This window comes from Sapajus apella, unplaced genomic scaffold, assembly GCF_009761245.1.
Source record: "Sapajus apella isolate SASKATOON/1434 unplaced genomic scaffold, GSC_monkey_1.0 scaffold85, whole genome shotgun sequence".
In the NCBI taxonomy this organism is placed as follows: Eukaryota; Metazoa; Chordata; class Mammalia; order Primates; family Cebidae; genus Sapajus; species Sapajus apella.
The window spans coordinates 5,948,038-5,966,636 of NW_022437025.1; the positions used below are offsets into that span (position 1 = coordinate 5,948,038).

Below are 18,599 nucleotides of genomic sequence, written 5' to 3' on the forward strand. Positions count from 1 at the left end.
AATTAGCCAAGCATGGTGGCACGAACTTGTAATCCCAGCTATCCTGGAGGCTGAGGTGAGAGAATTGCTTGAACCCAGGAGATGGAGGTTGCAGTGAGCCAAGATCGTGCCATCGTACTCCAGCCTGGGTGACAGAGCAAGACTCTGCCTCAAAGGAAAGAAAAGAAAAGAAAAGAGGGTCCACCTGTGCACACATTGAAGACCAGTGCATCATGGGCATGGGGGCCCTACCTAGGCCTGGGACCCAGTCCTGGCCTTGCCACCCCCTAACAGGGTGGCCCTGGGCAGCTGCCTTACCCTCGCTGTGCCTCAGAGGAGAAGTAATAACAGAAATGATGGCAATGCTGCCTGGCCAGCGAGCCCTATGCCCTCCTGCCCATCCCTGTCTCTTGAACTCTCCCCCACACCGTCCTCAGGGCACCCCCTCTGCAGAAGGCCTCCCGCACCCTCCCCTGCCTCACTGGGTCTGTGCCCCCATCGCTGCCCATGCCCTTGCCCCTGGGACCCTCTTCACCATTCCCTCTTCACCAGCATGGCGGGTCCCTGAAAGCGGCCCCTGCTCTGTGCCCTGTTCTTTTCTTGGAGCCCATGGCAGTGCCTGCACCCCAGCTGGGCTCAGCAGACATAACTGAGCACAGAACGTGTCCTGTGCAGCAAGTTGACTTTCAGCAATTTGACAGAGAAGCGTGTGACCTCCAAGAGCACACAGCCAGTAAACGGCAGGGTTTTCAGCGCTCCTTGTTCTGTGAAGCTCCAAGCCAGCTGCACGTGAGGAGAGGCGTCTGTGTGCTTCTGTGTGGGACGGGCAGCTGCAGGCATGAGCTCCAGGGCAGGAACCCTGACCTGGCAAATTCTGTGCTGTCCTTGTGGAACCAGAGGTGAGAGCCCCTTGTCTCTCCTGCTCGGAGCTGACACCTCCTTCAGCCCAGCTCCAGCAGCACTTCCTCTAGGAAGCCTTCCCTGGCCTTCCCCAGGCCAAGGAGTCCCCTTCTTCCTCTAGGCAACCCTAACATCTTGTAGAAAATGCTACCGGCAAGTGCAGTGGGGAGGCTGTCGGCAGGCCAGCCCAGATTTGTACCTGGGTTTCCCAGTAGTGGACTAGGAGACCCTGGTGAATTTCACTCCTCTGAGCTTGAGTCCTGTCACCTGGCCGGTGGAGACGATAATACCCTCCCCCCCAAATCTGATGATTACACCCCTGCTACAAGGTCTCTGACAAAGGGTGGTCTCTGCCTCGGCTTGCACACAGGCAGTGGCTGGGGACCTCTTTGCTTCCCCAGGGTGACAGATGGTGAGCAGTGCCTTCTGGTAGGTAGCTTCGATTCCAACCCCATCAGGAGGCTGAATCCCTTTGGGCTCCAAGAACGGGAGAGCTCCACAAATGTGAACAACTCAGAGCGAGCTGTTTCCTCCAGAACACTGAGAGAGCTTGCTTGTTTGGGAGGACAGATTCGAAGGCAGATTCCTCGTTGGCGGAGTTAGTTCTTTGGCAGTTATCTGGCTTGAACAGAAGTGGCTTTGGGACACCCAGACAGCGCTGCCGGCTTGTGAGCCCAGATAAATGTCAAGTCCACACCCACGGTAGGCGATGACAAAGACACCCTGGGTGGAGGAGGCGGGCTTAGAGGTGGCCACTGCAACGCTGAAAACAATTTTCTTCCCCAAACTAGTAGGGGCATTCAGATGGCAAGAAGACGCCAGCAGGGGCATTCAGAGAAAGTCTTACATGATTCTGCTTGGCTTCAGAAGCCATTCTTAGAGTTCAGCAAATGAAGCGGTTTTTCTTTCTTGTCTTTTCCTTTTCTTTTCTTTACTCTGATGTCATTCTGTTTTTCTCTCATAATTTTTTCACATTACAAACATCGTATGTGTCTATTGTGGACAGCTTGAGAAACTCAGTGCAATATAAAGAACAAAACAAAATCATCTCCCACTCATCACCCAGAAACAACTGCTGTTGTAATAACATTTTGATTAACTCTCCTTCTCACCTTTATTATTTATTTATTTATTAATTATTCATTTTTGAGACAGAGTCTCACTATTTTGCCCAGGCTGGAGTGCCGTGGTGTAATCTAGTCTCGCTGCAACCTCCGCCTCCTGGGTTCAAGTGATTCTCATGTCTTACCCTCCCGAGTAGCTGGGACTACAGGTGTGCGCCGCCACACCTGGCTAATTTTTCTATTTTTAGTAGAGATGGGGTTTCACTATGTTGCCCAGGCTGGTCTCAAACTCCTGGCTTCAAGTAATCCGCCCACCTTGGCCTCCCGAAGTGCTGGGATTACAGGCGTGAGCCACCATGCCCCGCCATGTTATACTTTTAAAAAAAGAGTATATCGGTTCACAGACTAGGCAGTGAGAAAACACAATAAAAAATGAAGCAAACAGCACATTCTATCTCTTCTATCTACCGCACCTGAAGGACAGAGCTGCCAATGAAACAGACAAGGTCCACCCTTTGGAGCTCACAGCCCAGAGGGGAGACGGAAAATAAACATACAAGTGAACATTCAGATTGTTTCCAATTTTCCTCCGTTACAAACACTATTGCAGTGATTTTAGCAACTGTCTGAATACTCATGTGTTGATTGCATAAGAATAACTCTCTAAAAGTGGAACTTATGAGATGGGTTTTATGTATTCCATAAAAAAATCTCTGTCATGATCATCTTTATGCATATTTGTATGAAAATTATATTGATGTTATCTGATAAATACCTCCTCTGCCTGCATTAGACTCTTCTTCATAGATTTTCTGGATCAGAAGGGATTTTACAGGTTTTCTGTCTAGGTGAACCGCTCATCCCTCCCTAGGATCACAGCTTACATACCCCCAGGGATGGAGGGCTCATTCCTTCCTCAGAAAGTTCATTCTATCTGCATGGCTCTGCCTCTGGGACATGTTCCTTTATATTGACATAAAACCAATCCTCCTCTGGGGCTTCCACCAGTGACACGGGTTCTTGAGTTTAAGCAGAGCAGACCCAGGCCTCATCCCCACGCCCACCCTCCTGGGCTGGAGGTCAGCTCCACATCCCCTCGAGGTCCGCCTTTTACACACACTGCTTGCCTGACTCTCACCCACTGCTGAATGCCAGTTCCTTTCTTGGGACTCCACTCCAGGACTGCCTCACCTTCCCCAGGGGGCCTTCCCTGACCACCCCTCCTCAGGGAGTCGTGGCCCTCTGCACCTGGCCTCTGTCTCTGCCTCCACGGAAGCCCATTTCATAGCCCCTCCCTCCCCTGGGCTGCGCCCTGCCTCAGGGCCATGTCTGCATGCAGCAGCCACTGGATGAAGACCTGCTGCCTGAATGAGCGGAGGACGGGATTCTGGTGTCTGCATTTCTGACAACTTCTATTGACCTATCGGGGCCGCTACCATCCGCTGTAAAATGGACGCACAATCAGCTTTCTGCGCTTGTTGGTCCACCCGTTCATTTACTCACCAAGAAATGCTCACTCAACAGGTCCTGTGAGACCACACCGTCCCGGGAACGGAGGACACGGGGCACGCAGGGCAGGACAGGTCCCGGCCTCAGGGTGCTCCAAGTATAATGGAAATGGGTAAACAAGCATTAAGTCCATCAGTGAGGTCTAGGAAGGAGCCATGCAGGTGCTGGGCGAGAATACCAGGGAAGCAGCTCAGAATTCGGCAGAGGCAGCTGCCTAGAGGAGTGGGTGTGTCAGCAGAGGGCGATCTCCATGTGAAAAAGCCAAGGGCAGGATTCCGGTCCCAGGGAACAGCAGGTGCGAAGTTCTGGAAAAATTGATCAGAGGCCATGGGACTGGCCTTGACATACTCGTTAAATCAAGGTTTATTGAGCAGCGGTGTGTGCCAGGTCTGGGGCTGGTGGTGCATTCTAGGTACCCTGGAAGGGCTTAGAGGTGAATGGGGAAGATCAGATGACTAAATATATATGTGTATGGCAAGGATTCCTGCTAAAAGGGAAACTTTCTCTCCTGCCTGTGTCTCCTGGTCTCATTGATTAAGTAATTGATCTACTGAATCATTGTTTCATGGATTCATAGGTTTATTTCTTAATTGGCTGGTTACTTCGTTCATTCATTCATCGAACAAATTTTGACTGTGTCTTCCTCTGAGCCAGGCACTGTGCGGGGTCTGGGGAATGGACGTGAACAAGGCAGATTCCTCTTTGATCCAGGGAAGTGTGCCCTCTAGAGGGGCAAGACAAGGACGAACACACAACACACGGAGGAACTCCCACAGAAGCCAAGACCTTAGAGACAGGAAAGAAAACCTAAGGTTAGAGATAGAGGAGAGGGGAGAAGGGGGAGAGGAGGGGAAAGAGGGGAGGGGCAGGAAGGGGAGAAGGGGGGAGGAGGAGGAAAAGGAGGGGGAGGAGAGAAGGGAGAGGAAGAGAGGAGAGGGGAAGGGGGAGGGGAGGGAGGAAGAGGAGGGGAGGGAGGAAGAGGAGGGGAGGGGGAGGGGAGGAAGGAAGAGGAGGGGAAAGTAGGGGAGGAGGTGAAAGGAAGGAGGGAGAGGGGATGGGGGAGGAGGGCAGGGGGAAGGGAGGGAGGAGGAGGAAGGGGTGAGGAAGAAGAGTGGGGAGTAAGGGAGGAGGTGGAGGGGAGGAGGGAGAGGAATAGAGGAGAAGAGGAGGGGGACAGGAGGAGGAGGAGGAGCGGGAAGGGAAGATCAGAGGAACAGCTCGTGCAAAGGCCCGGCGCCTAGTGGCCTTGGTGAGCTTGCATCTCAGAGAGAGGCCTGCCCGCTCTCAAGGGAGCGAGCAGCAACCTGCCCGCTGAACACGTGTCTTGCCCCCTAACAAATCGCTCCTAACTCAATGGGGCTGCCAACAAAGAGGCGCCCGGCTCCGGCCACACACAGCGTGTGCGTCTTCCTGGAAGCCAGCAAACTGCAGCCTCCCCCGCCCCCAGCTCCCAGGCTGGCACGGCCTCCTCCCTAAGGAGGCCCCAAGGAGCAGGCGGCTGCGCGGTGGGAGAGAGAACAGGGCTGCTTTATGAAAGCCCCACAGGGCAGCCGTGGGCAAACAGAAGGCCTGAGTGTGTCCACGGCAGCCAGGCTGGGAGCTCAGAATAGCTCATTGAGCCTCAGTGGCTGCGCCAAGAGTGCAGCCGGGAAGAAGCAGGTCTTTATGAAGGGGAGGCCGGGCACGGCCTGAAACGAAGGACGCACATGCCAGGCCACCCATCTGCCATCCAGGCTCTAGGAGGCCACACGAGCATGCACAGATGTGGCGAGTCTAAATTCATCACCATGGGAAGCCGTCTTACGGGGGAGAACTCACCCCAGTCTTCCTTCCCTCCTCCTCTTCCAAGTAAGAAACAAAATTTGTCAACTGAAAGATGAATAGTGTCCTCCTCACCCCCTGAGCTCAGGAGTTCTCCAACAATCTCAGAAAATAGGTGCCTTGATAAGAAGACTGAGGGTCACAGAGCGTCAGTAACTTGTCTAAATTCACAGCTAGTAACATAGTGGTACAGGAGGATGGGCGCGGCGGCTCACGCCTGTCATCCCAGCACTTTTGGGAGGCTGAGGTGGGCACAAGGTCAGGAGTTCAAGACAAGCCTGACCAATATAGTGAAACACCATCTCTACTAAAAATATGAAAACATAGCCAGGCATGGTGGCGGGCACCTGTCATCTCAGCTACTCGGGAGGCTGAGGCAGGAGAATCTCTTGAACCCAGGAGGCAGAGTTGCAGTGAGCCGAGATCCCGCTGCTCAACTCCAGCTGGGTGATGATGGGAGACTCGGTTCCGAGGGGGGGAACAAAAAGGAGCAGGGATGGAACCCAACTCTGCCTCCTCAATGCCATGCCCATGTATCACCGCAGATGTGTGTGTGTGCAGCACATTGTGTGTATGAGGCGTGTATGGGGTGCATATGTATGTAATGTTTGTGTGTGGCATGTGGCATGTGTGTACATGATGTGTGTTGTGTGTGCATGTGTGATGTGTGTCATGTGGGTGATATGTGGTGTAATGTGTGTGATACATGTGCATGCATGTGTGTGTTGTGTATGTGTGTTATATTGGGGTGATGTGTGTGCATGTGTGTATGTATATGTGGTATGACTGTGTGTCATATGTGTGCATGTGTGTGCGCATATATGTGTGGTATGATTGTGAGATGTGTGCATGCATGTGTCCATGTTGTGCGTATATGTGTATGGTATGATTGTGTGTGCATGTGTGTGCACATGTGTCATATGATTGTGATGTGTGTGCACACATGCATGCATGTTGTGTGTGTGTGTGGTATGATTGTAATGTGTGTACATGTGTGTGTTGTGTGTGTGTATGGGTATGATTGCGTGGAACAACATGCTACCTGGTTGTTCCAAGTCACGTACAAAAACTTGACCTGGCCAGGACAGCCGGGGTAGCCACCACGCCCTCACAGCAGCTGGCGGGGAACCAGAGTTCTGCCTGCCAGTGCCCTGAGCAGGGCACCTGCTCTTCGGCCCACTGTTTCCTTCACAGGTTGGGGCCTCCTTGAATTGGGTCAGTCCCTGGCAGGCCAGTGGGCGGGATGTGGAACAGGGCCCCAGAGTGGGGGACCCTGGTCTTCCCAGCCTCTCAAAGGGGGACCCTGTGTCTTCTCCTAACTGAAGACCTTCCTATGGACACACTCCAAGCCAAGGCCCAGGACCAGCCTCTCCCTGCCACCCTGCTCCCATGTGTTCATTGGCCTTGGTGCTGACAGTGTCCCCAGGCACCGGGGCAGGTCCCCACCTCCCTGTCTGCGCAGGCTTTCCTTTCCTGGGGCTCCCTCCCTCACCTGATCCACCTGGCAGCTTCCTTTGCCTGCTCTGCCAGGGCTCTGCCAAGGCCGAGGCCTGAGGCCATCTTCCCTGACTCCCAGGCTGACTCCTGATTGCTGCAGTCCAGCCCCACACGTGTGCCTCCGGCCCTGCTGGCGCTGACTCAGTCGGCCCACCCTCCAGCTGCTCCCTGCTAGGGTGGGGTGGGCATGGTGGGTGCTCCTGTTACTTCGGCTGCAGAGCACATTCATTCAGCTCACAGAGTCTGTGGGTCAGGAATACCGGGCAGGACACAGAAGGCATGGGTTGTCTCTGTGTCACAATGTCCGCAGCCTCCACTGGATGAGTCAGAGGCTAGGGCTGGCGCATGGAGGCTGGGTCACTGCCATGCTGGCTGTCTGGGGGGCCTTGGGTCCTCCCACGGTGCCTCTCCGCACAGTCATGTCGCATGGGCTGGTTTGAGCTTCCTCACAGCGTGGTGCCTGGCTTCGCTCAGAGCGAGTGTCCAAAGGATAGAGGAAGATGGGCAGGAGACCTATGGGGTGGGCCGAGTGTCCAAGTCACGCTGTGCGGAGGGCATAGGGATTTGTCTCTCTGGAGCACGTGGTCTGCCTATCCCCAGAGCCCGATGCCAGGCCGGCCCGAGTAAGTACTCGGGAGACCTGTGGTGGTCTGTTGAGCTCATGTAGTCCCCATCACAGACTCCAGATGAGGAAACCGAGGCCCAAAGAGTTGCAATCATTCATTCAAGGCCCTCAGCTCTGGGGACCCTCCCAGCTGCACCACGCTGGCCCCCAGTGCCCAGAGACGGGAAGCCCAGGGGCTCGAGCCCTGGGTGGCAGTGTTGACATCAAGCAGAGCTGGCCAGGCCCCTCTGGGGTATGTGAACAGATGCCTGAACCTTGGCAGGTTCCAAGCACAGAGCAGGGTCAATGCACATTTATGGCGAGCATGTGTCCTTACAGTCATGCTTTGTCTTCTGTTGACTCCCTCGGCCCCACCAACTTCAGTCAGGGGCAGCCTTAGGGACCTGCTGCCTGTGGGCAGATCCTGGGATGAACAGGTTACACTGAGTGTAACCCCACTCTGAGCTACTCCCAGGGAAGGCCCCGTGGCTCCTGTGGTCCCCAGGATAAAGGCCACTGTCTTTAAAAGTGGGAGTCTTTGAAGGTTCCACCTGCTCCCTGTCCCCCTTGCCAACCTCAAGTTGTCAAAGCCTCAGAGGTCCCCACACCCTGTAAGTTAACATCAGCAGAGCCAGATGCCCCTGCTCTGCAGGCTGTGGGAGTGGAGGTCAGCAGCCCGGCTGCAGCACCCAGCTCCTCTGCGGCTGGTCTTGAGCCCCAGGCGTCCTCCAGGGCTCTTGGGAAGAAGTCTAAATGCCTTGCTCGACCTGAACGGGTCCCTCTCTACAAAGCAGCTCCTCTCACTGCCTCCCCATGGCCTGGGCAAAACAGGAGAGGGGGTGACGTGTTAGGACGGAGGCTTTGACCAGCATGCAGACAAGCACGGCTACCTCTGGACAGCCTGCTGAGCTGCCTGTCAGGGTCTCCTTATGTGAAGCCAAGAGCCCACTGGGAAATAGGCTTGTCACAGGCCCGTGAGCCTGGCTGGGGGTGAAGGGAGACTCGGCCAAGCACAACATCACCGTCAGTCGCTCATCAGACGCCTGGCCTGGTCCCACGGCTCTGCCAGAGCACTGCACTGGGGAGGGCTGGCGGCTCCCCACACTCACTGCTCACAACGGCCGAGAGGGGGAAGCAACCGAAGTCCACTGACAGACGAGTGGCTAAGCCAAGTGGGGCACACACAGCATGGAGTGCTACCGAGCCCTGAAAAGGAAGGCGATTCCGACACGGGCTGCAGTGTGGACGAACCCTGAGGACACTATGCTAAGTGGTGGAAGTCAATCACAAAAAGGCAAATAGCGCAGGATTCCACTTCTGCAGGGTCCCTAGAGTGTCAAATTCATAGAGACACAAAGCAGAATGCGGGTGCCAGGGGCAGGGGGACGGGGACGAGCGACTTAGTGTGTAATGGGGACAGAGCCCCAGTTGGGGAAGACGAGAAAGTTCTGAAGATGGATGGGTGGTGATGGTTGTGCATTAATATTGTATGTACTTAATGCAAGCAAATTGTACATTTAAAATGGCTAAAGTGGTAAGTTTCTGTCACGTGTGTTTTACCACAATTTTAGAAAAAGGATGATAAAAATTGGCTAAACTGAAAAAAGTCGGTAAGAAAATAAGAACAATTACATTTCCAACTTAAATGTCCTTCTGAACTATTTTAGTTTTTGAGGTGGATACTATTGATTATTTCTCATTCTACAGGTGAGAAATCCGAGGCTTGGAGGTGAACGGTAACTCGCTAATGTCGCGCAGACAGGCAGTGGCGGTACAAGACCTTGAGCCATGTCTGACCACGATGCTTGTCTTCTCTTCTAGAGCATTCTTGTTAATGTCAACCCATTCCTAGACCCTGCAGTACACGTATCAAGTCTGTTTTTCTCCCTCTCTCTCATTGGCATTTACCATCTTTCCTGAATTTTGGAGCTAATGTCTGAAGAATTTTGTAAAGCATTAATGCTGGCAGTTGAAAATTGAAAATCAGCATGTTCCAAACCACTCCTAATTCTCACATCACTAGCAGACACACACACACACACACACACACACGCACACACACTCACACTCATACACTCCATATTGCTGGCTCTTATTTCACTTAATAGCATAACAGAAAACAATATTCTATTAAGAAAGTCTACTGGAAAGCATTTTCAAGTCTAGGAATTCTGACAGATATTTGAGGAGTCTCCTGTGTGGTTTTTTTTTTGTTTTTTTTTGAGATGGAGTTTCACTTTTGTCACCCAGGCTGGAGTGCATTGGTGCAATATCAGCTCACTGCAACCTCTGCCTCCTGGGTTTGACCAATTCTCCTGCCTCAGCCTCCCAAGTAGCTGGGACTACACGCCACCATGCCCAGCTCATTTTTGTATTTGTATATAAACAGGGTTTCATCATGTTGTCCAGGCTGCTCTCAAACTCCTGACCTCAGGTGATCCACTGGCCTCAGCCTCCCAAACTGCTGGGATGACAGGCATGAGCCACTGCACCTGGCTGAGCCTGCGGCTTTTTGTCTTTGATTTTTTTACATGAGAAAACACTGAAATGGGTTTTCTGGGTTTGCCAGTACAAGTCTCAGATTGACATACACAAAAAAAGAGTAAAATTATTCTGCACAACTAAAGTAATAGGTTATCTTTTTAGGTGAGAGAGAGAGACAGAGAGAGAGAGAGGAGAGAGAGGAGAGAGAGAGAGAGAGAGCTGCTTTTAGGCACTGGCAGGCTGCCAGCATCTGGGGAGCTCCTGGACCAGGGTCTCAGGAAGGCCAGAGGCCTGGGATCGGCCGGATGTTTGGGGTGTTTCCACCTCAGAGGCATTTGGCGACTCGGGAGGACACTGGGAGCCTGGGCAATGTTTTTGACGGAGTTGGTGGAGGGTGTGCGCTGGTAAATATCTCCCTTTGCTTGGGACCCCAGAGGCCTTGGGATTCCAGCAGCAGGGGTGAACTGGAGAGAAACGGAGCACAGGGCAGGTGCGATTGGGGCAAAGCACGCAGATGCCAGAGTGAATCCACTGAGGTTTAGCGGACTGAGTGCACCTGCCATGAAACAAACGCTTGTCAGGCCAGACGAGGAGGATCAAGTCCGATGATATCTTGCTTATGAGACGCATCTAGATCAGAAGGATGGAGCAGGGAGAAAGGGGGAAGTTTGGGGGAAGTTTGGAGGAAGGTACCCCAAGGGCCCTGGACGAGGGAGGCAGGAGCTGGGCTGACCAGGGAGCAGCCTGCGGGTGCTGGCGCCCTCCCGCTCTCCTTGCCAGCGCCTGCTCATCCACAGTGCCCCTGTCATTCCCTCAGCAGGTGCGTTTTCAGTCTTTTTCTGTGCTAGGTGCCATGGTACTAGGTGCCTAGTGCCACGTGCCACGGATTCAGAGTGGACAAATCGAAAAAGGCCACGATCTTCCTACTTGCGGGGGAGACAGACAAACTGCACGTAGGAAATGATCGTGCTCCTTTCGGGTAGAGATAAGAACCAGGCGGACATAAACAGCCTTGTCTCTTGCCCCTACCAGACAGGGCACTTCTGAATCTGCCCCCTCTCCTAATTTCCTCCCCCCCCATGCAAGAATAGCCACTGTGCCTTGGGCTGCAGCTGCCGTCCCCGCTCTGTCTGCATACTGGGAGCCTCTCGAGGATGGACAGAATCTTGGGGCTCTGAAGTTCCAGTGCCCAGCGACCCTGGCAGGACGTAGGGATTTAGTTTCCCGAAGGCAGGGGCTGGACCAGCTGCTTTCAGGCCTTTCCCGCTCCTGCAGCGCCCCCTGCTGTGGAGGGAGCAGTCCCTGCAGCCACCGCAGACCCCACACCCCACAGCCAGAGGGTCCTTGCATTCTCCATCCTCCTTGATCACCGAGTTCCCTCCACCCCACCACAGGAACCCTCACTATCCTTGGACGACGAACAGTAAGAGGAGAAGCTCTCATTCTCCACTAGCGGGTCAAACGATGTCAGTCACTTTGGAAAACGGTGTTTTTTTAAATTAAATTAACTTTTTTTTTTTTTTAGACAGGGTCTTGCTCTGTCACCCAGGTTGGAGGGCAGTGGAAGGATCACAGCTCACTGCAGGCTTCAACTTCTGGGCTCAAGTGATCCTCCCACTTCAGCCTCCCAAGTAGCTAGGACTACAAGGCCTGAGCCACCATGCCTGGCTAATTTTTATATTTTTAGTAGAGCCAGGGTCTCACTATGTTGCCCAGGCTGGTCTTGAACTTCTGGCCTCCACTGATCCTCTGGCCTAGGCCTTCCAAAGCTCTGGGATTACAGGCATGAGCCACTGCGCCTGACTTAGACAATGTTTTTTAACCTCTCAGTACATACAAGGAGCCTTCTTAGAAACGTAGTTCTGCAAGTTCTGTATCAACATGCCCAGGGCAGGAATAAGAACGAAGCCCTGTTAGAGCCCCGGGATCGCCTGTGTGGCATTTGGCTGAGCCTTGGGTTGGACCCAATTGGATTCGGCATCTGACTTTCTCACCCACTGGCCTGCCCAGCTCTTGGCAAAGAACCACATCTTGTTTTTGTGTCCTCACCCTCCCATGGTGCCTGATTTCTGAGCAAGCCCTTAGTTTGCCTGAATTCTCATGTTTGCCTTTCTGTCTTGCATTCCTTTTGGGGTGCCGAGATTTTGCCTAGTCATTCATTCACTTAGTCATTCTGACAGTCGCTTATTCCACTGATATGTGAGTGTGCCAGGGACGTGCTACCTGCTTGCTGAGTATACAGCCAGGCGGACAGAGTTAACATCCACTTGTTACTCCTGGAGGTGGGTAAGGTAGACAGTAATCAGACAGTGACACAGACACATATCACAAGCTGCAGCAAGTGCTATGAGGGGGACACTTCCTATGTCCCCTTCCTGTGTCCTCATTATGAAGGGAAAGATGCTATGGAGCATCTGTCAGGGTCCAGGGAAGGCTGCAGGGGAGTCAGCAAGGGGGCAGGAGCCAGGTCAGGCCGGAGAGCAGAGATTGGGCTTTATTCCAAGGTGAGGAGAAGCTAATGAGAGCTTTAGGCAGAGCCCCATATGTCTGATTTAGGTTGTTTATAGACCCCTTTGGCTGCTGCGTTCCATGCGGGAAGTGGCTTGGAGTGGGGAAGGGGAAGCAGGAGGCTATTTAGGCTGTTGAGTGGCCCCGGAGAGGTGCTGGTGGCTTGGCTGAGTTGGGTAGCAGTGGGGACGGAGAGAGCACTGGGAATACATCGCGGGGGTGACGAGGTGGATATGGGCTCTTATTAACGACAGATTATGGCAAGCCTGAGCCCTTAGAAGATACTGCGGCAAGAGTCCATGAGAAGTTTCTGGAAAGTGGGGTGGCAAGGCAAATATGATCCGAGCTAGGCCCCACTTGCTTGTGACCCGTTGGTCTCATTTTCAGGGCAGGCTGGTGACCTGCATTCCCTGTCCATATCCTGGGCCCATCTTTATCCTTATTCACTTTCAGCAGCAAGAAAAATTCCTTAGGAACTCACTTTTCGTCTTCTCATGAGGCCTCTGACAGCTCTTCAGCCAAGCTAGTTTAACACTGTAAATTCCAGGCCATTATTTGGCTTTCTCCTCTCAGTTTGTTTCAGGTTTCAAGAAATATCAGTTTTTGTGAATTAAGTTTTATTGGCACACAGCCGTGCCCATTTGCTGGCATATTGTCTATGGCTGCTTTTGTGCTCCAAGGGCGGAGTGAGTGGTTGTGAGACCATATGGCCTGCAATTCTAAAACAATGACTGTCTGGCCCTTTTGGGACTTTGCTGGCCCCTGCCTGAGATCAGTTAGCAGGTTCACACCCGGCTGCCTGGCTCCCGCGTCAAGACTCCTCCCATTCCTCAAAGATGTGGCTTCAGGGAAAAGCCACACGTGCTCACTAGCTCATTCGTAGCCAATTCTATTTGGTGCATAAGACGACTCCTGCACACCAGGCCCTTGGACCGCGGGGATGTCCTATGGACTCCTGAGAATCTTGGCGGTTCTTGTGCTTGTGCATATGGCAGCTAAGGACAAATTAACTGAGGCCAGTGTGATGGTGGGGCACCTCCCTCAACCTTTATTAGACCCTATCCCCGTCTCTGTTCATACTTCCAGAAAGTGGGGGAATGCCAGACCCCAGCAGCAGAGATGGTCTGTGGGGGTCATCCAGGATGACATCTGGGCCTTCTCCCTCAGCTCCAGGGCATAAGCCCTCCTCCCAACTTGTTATTGACTTAAGAAGAGGTAGAGGAACAGCCAGGTGCAGTGGCTCACACCTGTAATCCCAGCACTTTGGGAGGCTGAGGTGGGTGGACCACCTGAGGTCGGAAGTTGGAGACCAGCACGTCTAACATAGAGAACCTCTGCTTCTACTAAAAACACAAAAATTAGCCAGGTGTGGCGGCGCATGCCTGTAATCTCAGCTCCTCGGGAGGCCGAGGCAGAAGCGCTTGAACCCGGGAGGCAGAGGTTTCGGTGAGCCGAGATTGTGCCATTGCACTCCAACCTGGGCAACAAGAGTGAAACTCCGTCTCAAATTAAAAAAAAAAAAAGAAGAAAAAGAAGAGTCAGAAGGACCTGTTTTCCAAGACGTAGAGGGCCCTCTCGATTCTCTGACTGGTCAGAGTTAAGATAAAGAGGAGCGAGCCAGGTGGTCTAAACATGGCAGTGCCAAGGGAGGGGGTGTACCTGGCCCCCCATCCCCATTCTTAAGGCAGTTAACCTTCCTCTAGTATGTCTTGCACTGTGCAAACCAGCTTCAATTCCCCAACCAAGAAGCCCCTGCACAAATCTCTATATGAAAAGCTGAGGAATAACACCAATTAACTACGAGAATTTCAGAACCCAGGGTCCATTAGAGATAGCTGCACACACAATCATGTTATCACCTGAACCAGGACTTTTTACTTTTAGATGGATTGCTAGAATATTTTATATGATTAGCATTAAAAACTTAAGCTGAATACGATTTTCTTACTGGTTATTATACTTTTAATTTTCTCAACCCAATTTACTTTTATGAAGGTAAATTAAATATCTTGAGCATTATATACCCCTACCTAATAAACTTTATAGCACACTTGTTAACCTATGCACTCTGGAATTTAAGGTTTCTATTATGCAGATACTCTTAAAGTTATTCTATTTTTTTCATAATTTGTCCTACTTTTTTTTTTTTTTTAAGATGGAGTTTCATTCTTGTTGCCCAGGCTGAAGTGCAGTGACACAATCTCGGCTCACTGCAACCTGCACCTCCCAAGGCAAGTGATCCTCCTGGCTCAGCCTTCCGAGTAGCTGGGATTACAAGTGCTCGACACCATGCCCAGGTAATTTTTTATATTTTTAGTAGAGACTGGGTTTCATCATGTTGGCCAGGCTGGTCTGGAACTTCTGACTTCAGGTGATCTGCCCACCTTGGCCTCCCAAAGTGCTGTGATTACAGGTGTGACCCACCACGCCCAGCTCCTAATTACTGCTTTTTAATACCAACTTTAAGTGAAAAAATCTTTTAGCAATGTATTTGTTATGTAAGGATGCTATTTTCATATTCAATGGCTATGTCATCAAAAGACATGAATTACTTATAGAGTTACCAGCAGTTGCTGAATATTAAATATAAGTTATTTGTACTTTTCAGCATCTACATTCAGGAGTTCCTTGATTTGTAGTCAATGAACTACCTGAATAAAAATGTTAAGTATGTGACAATGACGGTCCACGGAAGCTCGGTGCAAGATTACACGATCTGTCTTCACAATACACAGCTTAATGAAAATACAGCTATTCTATGAACCTCAAAGATCTGTGATGACACTGAAAATGACACAGAAGCAGCCTAAGCTGTATGCTTGTTTACGGTCTACTATTTAGTTGGGCCCCCTTATAAAACATATTTGAATCTCCATAAAAGCCTATTGTATCCGCAGGAAAATCCTAACACCATTCACTCACACAGATCATTTACCCATTTCCAGGGGAAAGAAATATACCATGCTCTGAAATAGAAGCTAGTTTTTCACATTAGCTCTCTAAGAGGTACGCTCAGCCCCTTTTCTTTATCCCACTACCAAAAGCATATGAGCAATATGTCCATTTCAAACAAACACAAAGAAATATGTAAAGTTCTTTTCAGAAGGAAACCATTTCCAATCAAACTTAATTTCTATTAATATTTAAATTATAAACCAAAGTTTGGGAATCCAAGAATAGATATGTTTGTTATGAACAAACCAAGACTGTGAGGTCATAGGTCCAAATACAACTTCGGAATTCGTCACAAAAAATCCATACATTTTCTCAGAAACTGTACCATTTCCTTTGGTTTACAGTTCGTGCTATGGGAACAGTATTAAATAACATATCATTTACCCTAAAGGTAGGTTATAGAAAACTGGATGACTATTAGGACTGAATAATAACAAGGCTTTAATGGCTTCATTTTCTTATGATTATACAAACATATAAATCTTGAAAAGGTAATGCCGTGTAGTAAAATCCATAAAAATAACAGTTTTGCCACAGTGCACAGAAAAGTCCACTGATTCCCCATGCCGTCGCCAAGCAGCTCTGATCCCAGTTGGAAGACCCAGGCCGGGCGCGGTGCCGGCCCTGTAGTTTCAGCTACTGGGGAGGCTACGGCGGGAGGATCACTTGAGCCCAGGAGTTCCCGGCCAGTTCCAGGGTAACACAGCAAGACCCCGTCTCTCTCTCCTTTTTTAATTGGAAGACATAAAACGTCTATACATTCTACAGGGAATCATGGATATACTAAGAAGAGTCTGCACATGGTACATTTTAAAACTCCAGACTCCAACATCACGTATGTCCCTGAGCAGGATCTGCAATTCGCTTCACGCTGCAGGTGGGCCCCGAGCTGGCTCCTCTGGCCGCAGCGGTCAGGCGTCAGAGCCGAGGCATCTCACTGCAAGGGAAGTAGTCTTCAGTCCGAAACAGGACGGGGGCTTCGTAGCCGGCCTGCTGCGGCCTCGAGGGAGACGACTTGCTAAAGAGCGAGGGCACGCTCATCGTGTGCAGGAGCTTCTTGAACGCCCTGGGGAAGGCGCCCAGCTCGGCCTCGGCCCTGGTGACCTGCTCCTCCATCCTGGCCACGCGGCCGCCCACCATCCTCACGAAGGCCTCCAGCCGGTCGATCCGGCTGTAGATGCGCCGCATCTCGGCGGCCTTCGCGTGGATGCGCGGCACTCCCTCGCTGACGACGTGGGACGAGTCGCCGCGCAGCATGTCCAGCATGCCCACGAACTCGTCCACTCTAGTGAGCAGGTCCTCCAGGCTCGCGTCCAGGGCCTCGACCTCGGGCCGCGCGCCGGCTCCGGGCAGCAGGCAGGCGGCATACCCCGCGGCGGCGCGGCGCAGCAGCGGCAGGTCGCGGCCCGGCGCGCCGTCCTCCGCGCCCTCATCCTCCCACGGCCCCGAGGCGCTGCTGTGGCTCTGGGACACGGTGCCGCTGTCCCCGCTCCAGGCGGCGCACTGCGGCTCGGCCTCTTCCGCCGGTCCCTCGGGCGACGCTCCGCGGTCTGAGGAGCGACCCTCCATGGCTCGTGACCGCCCGGCGGCGCACCGCCCGCTTCCGACCTCCGCGCGCTCACGCTCACGCACGCACGCGCGCTCACGCCTTTGCTTCCGGCGGCCTGCGATCGCGTCTGTGCACGCGCATCCACCTTTGTTTCCGGCCTCCTAGCGCGTTCACGCTCACGCATGCGCGCTGAGGTTTTCTCACGCCCGAGCTCAAATTAAACCTTTTTTTTTTTAAGCGAAGGTATAGCAGGAATACAATACAGTGCATATATTTTAAGTGTGCACATTGATGACTTTGTACACATCCATACAACCATGCGTATTCTATCCAGACCAACAGGTAAGACATGTCCAGCACCCATGAAAGTCTCCCTCCTGTCCTTCATTTCTTTTTGCTGTTTATAGTAAAATAAAGAGGTAAGCAAAACGAAACACAAAAGGGATGGACCTTGACGACTTTAGATGATTTTTAAAGTCCTCAGCTTCTTCTGATTGCAAATGGTGTAAAATTAAGAAATAGTTTCCAAGCAAGTATCAAACCCAGGGTACTGCCAGAAAAAAAGATGAAGCTGAGATGTGACGGTAAAATCCTTTAAAATCTCAGAAAAGGCAAAAGTGGTGCCTCAGAATACCATTCGGTCAGGCTAACAGCTCCTTAAACAGATTAATGGTGTGTCTCACAGAGTCTGTCAATGAAACCAAAGGGCCTCCAGAAGGTTTAGTCAGTATTATCAGCAGAAGCCCAAGACAGAGATGGACTTATCGCAAAGAGATTTGTAGGCCATACTTTTGTCTAACGGAGTAAACCCTGATGTTTTTTTTTTTTTTTTTGAAGCTGAGTCTCACTCTGTCACCTAGGCTGGAGTGCAGTGGTGTAATCTTGGCTCACTGCAACCTCCACCTCCCATGCCCAAGTGATTCTCCTGTCTCAGCCTCCTAAGTACCTGGGACTACAGGCACATGCCACCACACCCAGCTAATTTTTTATTTTTAGTAGAGGTGGTGTTTCACCATGCTAGTCAGGCTGGTCTCAAACTCCTGACCTCAGGTGATCCAAAGTTTTTTAAAGATAATTATACAGACACAAACATTGCGGATTGGACTGAAAGGAACCGGCCTTTGGATCTCCTCTCCCCAAACTTCTACAAGCAAGAATCAGACTTAGAAAATGACTCATCAGCAAACACATGCTACATTTCATGAAAAAGGAAGTATGACTCAGAGAATGAAGCCAAGAGTCCAGATGATGGAACTAGGAGTCATGGAGAATTATTCCTAGACCTTGAGACTGGATGGCAGAGTTACTACGGTCTGGTAACTTATATGTACTTCCAATTTCCCCCCTTTTTGAACAGGAGTGGTAGTAGTTATCTGATGGTAGTGGAACTGGTCTGTAGTGGTTATCCTGTGCCTGCCCCACAATTGTATATTGAAGGCATGGGGGCAGATAACTTGTCTCTTTAGCTTCAAAGGTCTACAGATCAAGAAGAATTGTACTCTAGGAGCTTGTTATATGTAAATTTTCAGTGCTGCAAAAGAAGTTAGCACTTGAATATAAATTTCCTCAGCAAGGCAATTTACTTCTATAGAAGGGTGCAGCTCAGAGATGGAACAATGGCGAGCACACACCTGGACAAGGGAAGGGAAGGGGTTCTTAGTCCTGTTGGGGGTAGCCCCTACAGCTGTGTTGTTCCCCTATTGGCTAAGGTTAGAAAGCACAGTCTAGG

At 51.4% G+C, this 18,599-nt stretch overlaps 1 protein-coding gene across 1 annotated transcript; it reads right to left on the bottom strand.

Annotated features, from left to right (window-relative positions):
• Nucleotides 1-15,535: 15,535 nt before the first annotated feature.
• On the bottom strand, nt 15,536-17,001 carry BLOC1S4 (biogenesis of lysosomal organelles complex 1 subunit 4). Its single transcript, XM_032254136.1, has one exon. The coding sequence runs from the start codon at nt 16,888-16,890 to the stop codon at nt 16,240-16,242; it is 651 nt and encodes a 216-aa protein (XP_032110027.1). The 5' UTR covers nt 16,891-17,001; the 3' UTR covers nt 15,536-16,239.
• Nucleotides 17,002-18,599: the final 1,598 nt, after the last annotated feature.